Source organism: Leucopleurus acutus, assembly GCF_964270905.1.
Source record: "Leucopleurus acutus genome assembly, chromosome: 8".
In the NCBI taxonomy this organism is placed as follows: domain Eukaryota; kingdom Metazoa; phylum Chordata; class Mammalia; order Artiodactyla; family Delphinidae; genus Leucopleurus; species Leucopleurus acutus.
The window spans coordinates 104,564,518-104,575,525 of NC_139151.1; the positions used below are offsets into that span (position 1 = coordinate 104,564,518).

Sequence of the window (11,008 nt, forward strand, 5' to 3'; positions counted from 1 at the left end):
GGCTCCTGAAAGGTGGCTTCGCGGGTCGCAGAGCCCCCGGCCCCGCCCCCGACCTCAGACTCCGCCCCCGGCCAGCGTCACCCGACCGCGTCCGCGAAGCCCTCCCTCCCTCACGCCCGCCCCGGCGCGCCGCCGCCACCGACCTGATGACACTGATGTGGAACTGGTCCTCGCGAAGGCCCCGCCAGGCGCCGGACAGGAACTCCTTGCACCACAGATAGGCCCTGCGCCGCGTCCTGGGCTCGGGCTGATCGTCGGCCGGCGGCGGCGGGGGCAGCGGCAGCGGCGGCGGCGGGGGCAGCGCGAGCTGCGGCTGCCGCCCGCCCAGCTGCTTGGGCTCGAGGTCACTGGCGGCGTCGCGCTGCTGCCCCACGCCGGGCGCCGGGGTCGCGCTGCCGCTGCCGCAGCTCAGCAGCAGCCCGAGCGGCGAGGGCTCCGCCTCGCTCCCGTTGCAGAACTTGGTCTTCATACCGGGCAGGCGGCCGAGGAGGCGCGGTCGGCCGCAACACGAGAGCGCGAGGCTCAGGATCCGGCGGGACGCCCCCCTCACGGAGACCGGGCGCGGAGGCCGCTCGCCCGCTCGCTGACGGGCAGGCCGGGGGCGGCGGCGGTTGGGGGGCCGGCGGGCGGTCGCGGGGCGGCGGCGGCGGCGGCGTGGAAGCGGCAAGCGGCGGGCGACGGCGGCGCTCGGCTGATTCTGCTGGCCGTGGCGCTCGCTCCTGTACTGCCGCCGCACGAGGAGCGCCGTCCGCGTCACAGCCCGCCCTCGCGCTCGCCGCTGATTGGCCGCCGTCCGTCGGCCTGGCGCATCACAACCGCCTCCGCCCTCGCCACGCCGCCTCCCCATTGGCTGCGGCAGCACACGGCCTCCCCCCGCTGTCTCGTTTCCTGCGGCCTGGGGAGGCGGGGCCTCGAGGGGGCGGAGCGTCGAGCCGGTGCTGGGGTCGCGAGGATGGAGAAAGCTAGCGAGGCTGGGGCGGGGGGGGGGGGCTCCCCGAGTGGGGGCGGGGGCTGCGCGGCCCTTGAACCTCGGGGGAGCCAGAACTTGGCTTTGGTGGCCGAAACTTTGTTTGACCCCTCGAATCCTGCGGGACATCAGAGTCCGGGGCCTGGCAGCGGGCAGTTAGGAAGCCGGTCCCTGGAGGCTCGCTTTTCTTTCCGCATGACCTTGGGCGAGGCACCTCCTTCTGCAGCTCCGTGCGTGTGTTTTTATAACACTTCCCAGCGCCGGCTCAGCTCCCTGCGAGGCGCGGCCACGCCCCGTCCAAGCTGGAGCCTGAGAAATTATTGTCCCCGGGTCACGCCCGAAAGGGGGAAGAAGCGACTGGTTCAAGGCCGCACAGCTGGCCGCGGAGCCCTCTGAAGCCTCCTTCAGCCTCAGTTTCCCTGTCCGTGGTGCTGAGGATGCCAGGGCCTAGAGGCTCGGGGCGGGCGGAGCGGCATCCCCGCAGCCGCCCTGAGTACTGGCCAAAGGTGAGTGCCACGGGGCTGCTGGCTTTGTGGGTGCCGCCCCGCCCGCCCCCACGCTGGAGGCAGCCCCGTGACTGTGTGTAACGCACCTTTGCCCGCGGAGGGGAGGCAAGGGCCCCTGCTCGCATTTACCACATTTACTGCCCCATGTCCCTCACTCCTCTCACCCCGCCGCCCCAATCCTTTCCGAAAGCATTTGGAGTATGGATAAATTTTTAAATTACAGATCCTGTTTTTACCGGGCATGAGCTGGGACAAGAGGGTTCCCTGGCTGCTTAGGAAATTCAGCGCCTGGCATGCAGGAAATGGCTTCTACGTGGGGATTTCACAGTCTTCGGGAAGAAAACATCTCTCTTTAGCAGTGTGCACTTGGCTGAACTTGCTCCAAGAAAAATGCGCTCATTGAACAAAAGGATTATGATGAAAGGGGACTTTTGTCAAGGCAGCTGTGGAGGTGGGCCTGGACATTGAACTGGAGGGAGCTGGGAGCCATCCAGCATGGAGGAGGGGGCAGAGTAGGAGTCCCATTGGATGTTGGAAAAGCTGAGAAATCAAGGTCTCCAGTCAGGCCATTTAGATAAGGGAGCCAAGGACTTTGTCTAAAAATACCAGCCCTCAGATGGTGGGGCTGTGTCTACGGTCTGCCCAGGTGACAGGCCTTTATCCCAGTGTCCCGTGACAGCAGCCTGATAATCCCAGAGGAATGCCAGAAACCTGGCCAGGAGGAAGGGGCACAGGAAGTAGAGGTTGAGCCTCTGTCATTTCAAGCCTGGTTTAGGCTACTAGAACCCACAGACCCCTTTATGGGATTGCAGTTCCCTGTGGGAATAAAAAATTGCCTCATTAAAAGTGTTGGAAAGTTATATCTGTTACTGCTTCCATTTAATGGGTATGAAGACTGAGTCCTGCGGAGGCTGAACAACTCAGGTGAGGCCCCTTGGTTAAGGTGAGGAGCCGGGCAGGTGTCCTGGCTCCTTTGTGTGAAGAGCACCATGTCCATATGGACAAAACTTCCCTCCCCTACAGTCAAACTAAAGTCCTGGACTTAGCTCTCAATGGCCCATCCTTGGCCTGGCCAGTCAGGGCCCACCCGTAGCACCGGCATGATCAATTCCATGCAACACCTCCGAAGCAGAAACTGAGGAGCTTGGCGTATAGTAATGCTAAAATATTAGGTTTTACATTAGGGGTGTTTGAGCTAGTTGAGAAGGCATCTCTACCAGGCAGTCAGGAGCCTCAGGCTGCTTGCCTCTGCAAGGGGCATAATAATATCAACTTTCCAGAGTCATCTGTGATGGTGTATACAGCACACGGTAGGTGCTCAGGAAAAGTGCCAGGCATATCACCACCCGAAGGAGAAATCCAGAAAGGTAAATATGCCCATGACCCTTGAGGTAGCAACCCCATTCTCAAGACTTCCTCCCAAGAAAAGAAGTCATTGTCAGCAAAAAGCCCTGTGCATAAAACTGGCCATCACCGTGTTCTCTCACTGAAGAAAGCTGGAAATAACCTAAATGTTTGTCTAGTGCCCTGGACTGGGCTAGAAAGGATGTTGGTGTATCAGACAGCAGTGAAGTTGGTAAGCAGGGTTCATTTTCCACACATTTCTCAAGTGCCTTCAGTGTGCCAGCCAGAGGACTTGGCAGTACTGGGCAGTGAGGAAACCAGCTATGCCTGGCCCCTGCTCCAATCTGGACTAGCAGTACTGCCCGCCCCACGCCACCCTCTCCCTCTCCCCTCACCCTTGTTAGTTGCTCTATTGTGTATTGTCTGTGTCCCCACCGGACTGCAACCTCCAGGAAAGCAGGGACCTAAGTGTCTTGTTCTCCATCACAGTGCCCAGCAGGCCCTGAGGTTTGTAGGCCCTCGGAAGTATTTGCTGAACAGATGAAGTCCTGGCTCAGCACTTCCTAACTGTATGACTCTGGGTTGAGCCTCAGTTTCCTCAGCTGTAACATGGGGGTTATAATCCGCAGGGCACAGGGTTGTTGTGAGGGAGAGCGAGAGGACATACAGGAAGTGTGTGGTGAGCAGGACCCCCCGCCCCGTACTGTTGTTACGTGCAACGTGCTGCGTGGCGTGGCTTCTCGGCCAGCAGCTGGCATTCGGTGATGAATAATGCACACACCTGTAGCAACTCAGCCTCGGAAGACAATGTCATGTGAGAAAAGAATGCAAACTGGAATGTACATTCTGATGACCAAAATGTGATCATTTGTGCACAGCTGGACGAAGCTTGGAGAGAAATTTGCTATGGCAGCCACTGGTGCTGGAGAGAGTGTGTTCCAAGTGTAAAATCTTTTCTTCTAGGACATCGGAAAAAATTGTCCAAAAGCTCCTTGATGCTGATTTCTGAGAGCAGACACACGGTGTGGGTGATGTGCCTTGGACAGATTAGAGGCGGGAGATTAGGGGGTCCCTGTCCAGTCTCTGACATTCCTGCAGACTGGTTCCTCTGGTCTGGCCTGAGGAACCTGGCAGAGGAGTCACCAGGGCCACTGGGCAGACCAGGGGCCTCCCCCAAGGAACAAAGGGATCCACTCAGGGGCCCCAGCCCTGCCACCAGCTCCAGCTGCAAGGCCTGTTCCTAGGAAAGGCTTTGTGCGTCTACCTCCCCTCAAAAGAGAGGGGCCGCTTGTCGAGCACTTGGTACGAGCGGGACCTGTGCAAGCCCCTTACTTGTATCCAGCATCTTTGAACTTTCACTGCCAGCAGTGTGGTGAGTGTAATTAGCACTTCGTCTCTCAGGTGAGATGGTTTACCAGGAGGTAAAACCATTTGTCCAAGGCAGGCAGCTAGTAAGGACAGGACCCAGGACCCACCCAGGACTCTGCTCTCTGAATGTAGGAGAACCCCATCCTTCTGCACCAAAAACACCTTTGACCCAGAAGTCCAAGGCACTTGGCACAGTGGGAGTTCCCTAGAGGGCTGGAGAAGGACAGCCCTGTGTCTGTGGACAGCTGGGACTTTTCCATTCTTTGAGGCTCCTAGCACTTTCAAAAATGAAGAAATGCAGGCATAACTTGTTTTATTGCTTCTCACAAATACATATTTTCCAAATGGAAGGTTTGTGGCAACCCTGCATAGAGCAAGTCCATTGGTAGCATTTTTCCAACAGCATTTGTTCACTTCATGTCTGTGTCACGTTTTGGTAATGTTGGCAGTATTTCAAACTTTTATTATATTTGCACTGTGATCTGTGATCAGTGATCTTTGATGTTTTTGTGGACAAAAAATATTGCCCGCTATTTCAGTAAGGACAGCTGTGCTCACCACCCCCTCCCAGGCTACACTCAAGACCCGGCACCCCAACTTCAGCTCTGAGCCTTAAAATATTAATGTGAGCTCAGAGAGATCAATGGACTGAAATCCTACCTGCTCAAGATTGGGTTACAAAGCAGAAACACAGATGTAGAGAACAAACGTATGGACACCAAGCGGGGGTGGGGGAGGTGAATTGGGAGATTGGGATTGACATATATATACTTACATGTATAAAATAGATAACTAATAAGAACCTGCTGTATAAAAAAAATAAGAAAAAAAAGATTGGGTTACAGCCCTGCCAGCAGTGTGACATGGAACTGGGCCCCTTCACTCAGTGCCTGGGTTTGGCCCCAGTCCAGGCTGCTCTGTCAGCTAGAGACTTGGCAGGCCAGCAGCTTCCAGAGGTCTCAGCCTTTCTCAGAGGCATCCTTCTACCATACACCTAGCCTCAATGCTTCAAGGCCACAGGTAGGACCTAGGGCCCAGAGAGTTTAATGAAAGCAGGTGACTTGTATGCCCATGCGTCCGGTGGATGGGACAGGCCCTCGCCCCATACCCCATATGCAGGTATCCTGAGTATATAGCATTAGACGTAAAAACCTGTCTTTGGAACTTTTGCCTCCACCAACTGTGTGACCTAGGACAAGTTACCTACCCCTCTATACCAGATGGAGATAATTGTTCCTACCCTACAAGTTTGTTGGGGGGAGTCATGGAAGCCAGCAGGGAAAGGGCTGGGCTCAAAGTCAAGGACACACAAAGGGTAGCTGTGCCCTTCTACTGATTGTTCTCTGGATTCCCAGAGACTGGCAGAGAGCAGCCATCATCTGTTGTTAGTAAGAGTGGCCCTGCAGCAACTCATCCCAAGTACCATGAGGGAAGCAAAGCCTGCAGGAACTCTGGCGATGCAGGGCCTCCCAGAAGTCTACCAGGGCCTGGGGACTTTTCCATTCTTTGAGGCTCCGAGCACTTTCAAAAATGAAGAAATGCAGGCATAACTTGTTTTATTGCTCTTCACAAATACATTTTTCCCAAATGGAAGGTTTGTGGCAACCCTGCCCCACGGAGGGCAAACCTTGCCCCACGGAGCAAGTCTATTGGTAGCATTTTTCCAACAGCATTTGTTCACTTCATGTCTGTGTCACGTTTTGGTAATCTTGGCAATATTTCAAACTTTTATTATTATTATTATATTTGCCACTGTGATCTGTGATCAGTGATCTTTGATGTTTTTGTGGACAAAAAATATTGCCCGCTATTTCAGTAAAAAACAAATGCTGTGGCCATCAAGCCATCAACCACTGCAGCCTTCCCCTTGCATCGCACTGTGAGGGGAATTCAGGATGGAGAATAACAGGATACTGGCCTTAGATAGCTAAGATGCCTGTCAAAGGAATGATTTCAACAAGCCCAGTCTCTTGCATCTTCCCGCACAGAGAAAAGCACTAAAATCATTAACTTGAGATGTCTGGTTTTTGTGATTAGCAGTAATCTTTTGATGTTTGACTATAAGTTGTTTTTTTTTTTCCCAACAAAAAAATCCTATATATCCCGGCTCCTTCCTTACCTCTTTGGAATGTTTCCTCAGAGCTATCTGAGAGGCTGTTTCCCAGACTGTAGTCCTCAGGAAGGTCCCCAAATGAAACATAACTCAGCTCTTAGGTTGTGCATTTTTTCAGTTGACCTTATACTGCAAAAAGTTTACCGCTCAGAGAAGGCTCAGATGATGGTTAGCATTTTCTAGCAATAAAGTATTTTTAAAAGTATGTGGATGAAGAATGTCACCTGCCATATTAGTGAACAAAGGATGTTGTGGCTGTCAAACCATCAGCCCTTGCAGCTGCACCCAACGGTGCACTCTGAGGGGATTCAGGATGGGAAAGAATAGAACGCTGGCCCTAGAGAGGTAAGGTGCATATCAAAGAAATTACTTCAGTGAGCCCAGACTCTTACATCTTCCCATACACAGAAAAGCACCAAATTCATTAACTTGAGATGTCTGATTTTCTTTAATTAACAGTAATCCTTTAATGTTCTGACTACCTGGTTTTTGTTGCAAAAACCCCTATATATCCTGGTTCCTCCCTTACTTCTTTGGAGCGATTCCTCCAAGCTGTCAGAATGTCCTCCCAATAAAACGTAATTCTCAACTTTTAAGCTGTGCGTTTTTTTTTCAGTTGACAGGGTGTACACTGTTTTTTTAGACATAATGCTACTGCATACTTAATAGACTACAGTATACTGTAAACATAACTTTTATATGCACTAGGAAATCAAAAAATTCATGTGACTCGCTTTATTGCGATATTCGCTTTATTGAGGTGGTCTGGAACCCAACCTGCAATATTTCCAAGGCATGCTGGTACCTCAACATAATTATCAAAACTGGGGCATATTTGAAACACTGAATTTGAACGAATCAATGCTTTTAACACATATGCAAAGGGTCCTATACAAGATAATTTTACTGTTCACAAGCTAATAGCAGAATTAATCAAAAATAATTATGGGACTTCCCTGGTGGCGCAGTGGTTGGGAGTCCGCCTGCCGATGCGGGGGACGCGGGTTCGTGCCCCGGTCCAGGAAAATCCCACATGCCGCGGAGCGGCTGGGCCGGTGAGCCATGACAGCTGAGCCTGCGCGTCCGGAGCCTGTGCTCTGCAGCGGGAGAGGCCACAGCGGTGAGAGGCCCGCATACACGCAAAAAAAAAAAAAAATTATGGTTTTTGGGGAGCACTGAAGTGGTACAGTGTGAAGAACGTTTTCAAGCCTGACCGTGTCTCTCTGATTATCCTTATTTAGAAATGACACCAGAAATCTAAATCTGAGGCCCTAGGGCACAGGAGGCCCTCCTGGGGCCCCAGTGGTAGACCCTGATAACGACTGTCCATCACTGTCCTGCAGTGATCCCTGGGGCACCCCTGAGTGTATTTCCTGTGTCCCCACAGCAGAGCCTTCCCAAGTCACCTTCCAATTTTGGTGAAAACCTGTCCCGTGGTTTTGTGCCCTACATGCCTTACTTTTATTTTATTTATTTATTTCAATTTTGGTGAAAACCTGTCCCGTGGTTTTGTGCCCTACATGCCTTACTTTTATTTTATTTTATTTATTTATTTATTTATTTTTGGTTGCATTGGGTCTCCGTTGCTGTGCGCGGGCTTTCTCTAGTTGCGGCAAGCGGGAGCTACTCTTCGTTGCGGTGCACAGGCTTCTCATTGCGGTGGCTTCTCTTGTGGCGGAGCACGGGCTCTAGGCACGCGGGCTTCAGTAGTTGTGGCTCGTGGGCTCAGTAGTTGTGGCTCACGGGCTCTAGAGCGCAGGCTCAGTAGTTGTGGCGCACGGGCTTAGTTGGTCTGTGGCATGTGGGATCTTCCTGACCAGGGCTCGAACCTGTGTCCCTTGCATTGGCAAGCGGATTCTTAACCACTGTGCCACCAGGGTAGTCCCTGCTTTACTTTTTTATAACACAGTAAATGCAGTTTTTGAAAGATCCCTGTTATGATGGAAGTCACACTGTGGGGACCAGACTCCTGGGCTAGCAGTCGGGAAACCTTGGTTCAGGAACTGCACCCCACTGGACTACTTTCTCCTTAGTCGGCCCTGGGCCCTGCAGGCTGGACTTGTGTGGCCAAGTGGACACCTTGTGTGGACAAGGTGGCCTTGGGATTACTCTCCTCTCTGTGGAGAAAAACGAGCAGGACCCAAGGGCCCCGTGAGCAGATGTGTAAGCTGAGGCCCAGGGGCACAGGAAGGAGGCAGTGGTTCTGCTTACCCAGGATGCCATGGCCGGCGCTGGGCCATCCCCACCCCGCATTCTCCAAGCTCAGGATCTGGCCCCTTCCTCCTGGGAGGAGATACCCTCGCCTGGATGCCCCGAGCTCTATCCCCAGCACCCTCCTTAGTGACCAGCTTGGAAGCAAGGGAGCTGGCAGCCCCCAACTCACACCCTGGCCTGAAGAAGCCTCCCAGAGGTGGGGCCCCCCTGGCAACCCTCTGTGTGACCTTGGCCAGTACCAGAGCTTCTCAGGAGGCCGTCTAACAGGGCAGAGGGAGGGTTGGTGTCAGGGAGGGGGACACGCGAATGAAGAAGGGGGAAGATGGTTTTGGAATCCACCGGGTTCTGGGAAGCAGTGGGCGTACCCACCACTCCCAGCCCAGCTGCCAGGCCAAATTCCAAGGCCAGGGGTTGCTCCTGGGGAAAGGAATCCGGCCGGTTGGGATTCCTGCGCCCCTCTGCTGTCGGTGAGAGGGCGCTGCGCGGAGGGTCAGGTGGGGGGCGTCTGGGGGCGCCCCAGACGTGCCTCTGCGGCAGGGTCTCAGGGGGGCGTCCCAGCTGGACCGCTGGGCCTCCCTGCTCTACAAGCCCCCTTCCCGCGCTTGGGACCCGGTGGGAGCTGCTCCGGTGTTCGGTTAGGAGAGCTAAAGCCTTTTCCCGTTTCCTCCAACAGGCTTGATGAAGCCGCTTTTGCAATTAGAGCTTTTATTACCACGATAACAGCAAGGCACCGCCCGAAGCTGTGGCGCCAGCCTGGCCGGGGGAGGGTGCGGGGGAGGGCTCTTGGGCCGAGAGCAGCTCGAGACTTGGGACAGAACAAAGGTTCCAGTTCCCCGAAGGCACGAGTGATCCTGGTAGCAGCGATGGGTCAGCAGATCCTCCCAGGAAGCCAGGCCTCCAGACTGAGGCCAAGGACCCGCACAGCCCTCCCCCAAAGCCCCACACCACTGGCCCTCCTGCCGTGAGACTCCTCACCCTCTCCTGGGCTGGCCGCTGTGTCTACCGACCCCTCGGTCCATCTTCCTCTTTCAGTGGCTGTGCCGTGAATGAATGGGCTGGGATTCCCAAGGTAGTGGGAACAATTTGAGTCGCTACCTCATATGGTTGTTAGAGGATTAAATGAGTGAATAGTTACAAAGAGCTTCCAGCCGAGCCTGACCCACAGCTGGAGGGTGAAAAGAGAAAGAACACTGTGCTCCTGGTCTCTTGTCCCCCCGTCCCCCCCACCACCACAGACCCATACACGTGGCCCTGCACTGTCTCACCACCAGAAACAACCCAGTCCTGAAATGCATTTCCAGCAACCTAGTTTGCATCCACCAGCTCCTATCTGAGTTTAGGGCGCTCCACTGGGACCTTTCCTGGCTACCATTTCTGACCCTTTTTAACCCTCTGTTCAAGCTGTAATTACCACTTTCTCCCCTCCAGCCTTCCCTTCTCCCCACCCCCAGTGTAGATTCCACGCCCTCATAAACACACCTGCCCCTCATGGCAGAGACTCCATGAGTATTTCCTCTACACAGGTGCCCTTCTCCTTCCTGGGAACACGGGACGACCACATATCCCCGTCCCCCACCCCCTTGCAATGGGCTAGGACCACGTGACTCCTTGTGTGGGTCACTTCTCCCTCCTGCGAGAGCCTCTTTGCCCTCCTGCTTCCCTGATTCCAAGGGAAGAAGCCAAGGCAGCGGCACTCGTTGCAAAGTACCTGGTTCCCTGAACCCACCACTCCCACCACATGAATGAACTAAGACACACACAGAGGTCAAACGTGTCCCTTCAGGGCCAAGGAGGTTAAATACTTGATATGCCTTCCTCACACCTTCTTTCCCACTCTCAGACCTAGGGAGCTGAGAGTGAAAACAACAGCATGGAAAGAAGGAGGGAAACTGAGTGACCATGTGGAGGAGAGACGCCTGACCAAGAACAAAACAGGATTTTATGTGAGCTGGAAGCAAAGCTTTGTGCTATTTAGCCAGGGTGATTTGAGGGCTCTTTGTTTTAGCAGCTGGCCTATCCTAACACATCACTCTCTTCCTCTCTCACATCCACCTGGCGAACCCCCACCTTAGGCAAACCCAACTGGCTCCTCTCCACCTGCCCTTCTCAACTGCCCCTGAAAAGGCTGAATATTCCAGAGGAACATCCCGTGACTGGTTCAACTGTTTTTCCTTTCAATTCATGACCATGTGCCCAGTGGGGTCCTCACACTATCCTACTGCCTATCCTAGGAAGTTGGTCTTTCTCATCTGAGATGACCAACTTTGCCATCTTAAACATTTTTAAGTGCATGGTTCAATAGTGTTAAGTAAATTCATATTGTTGTGCAACCGATTTCTGGAACTCTTTTCATCCTGCAGAACTGAAACTCTGTAACCATTAAACAACAACTCCCTGTTCCTTCCCCCATCTGGCCCCTGGAAAGCACCATTCTACTGTCTGTCTCAATGAATTTGTCTATTCTAGGGACCTCTTATAAGTGGAACTATGCAATAT

At 53.7% G+C, this 11,008-nt stretch overlaps 1 protein-coding gene across 2 annotated transcripts in view; it reads right to left on the bottom strand.

Moving 5' to 3' along the window:
* CHKA (choline kinase alpha) overlaps positions 1-757 on the bottom strand; it is a 62,497-nt gene extending 61,740 nt beyond the window's left edge. For both annotated transcript variants that reach the window (XM_082845663.1, XM_082845662.1), the window contains exon 1: positions 144-757. In XM_082845663.1, coding sequence (XP_082701789.1) covers positions 144-469 — 326 coding nt within the window. In that variant the 5' untranslated portion in view covers positions 470-757. The remainder of the gene's footprint in view (positions 1-143) is intronic.
* Positions 758-11,008: the final 10,251 nt, after the last annotated feature.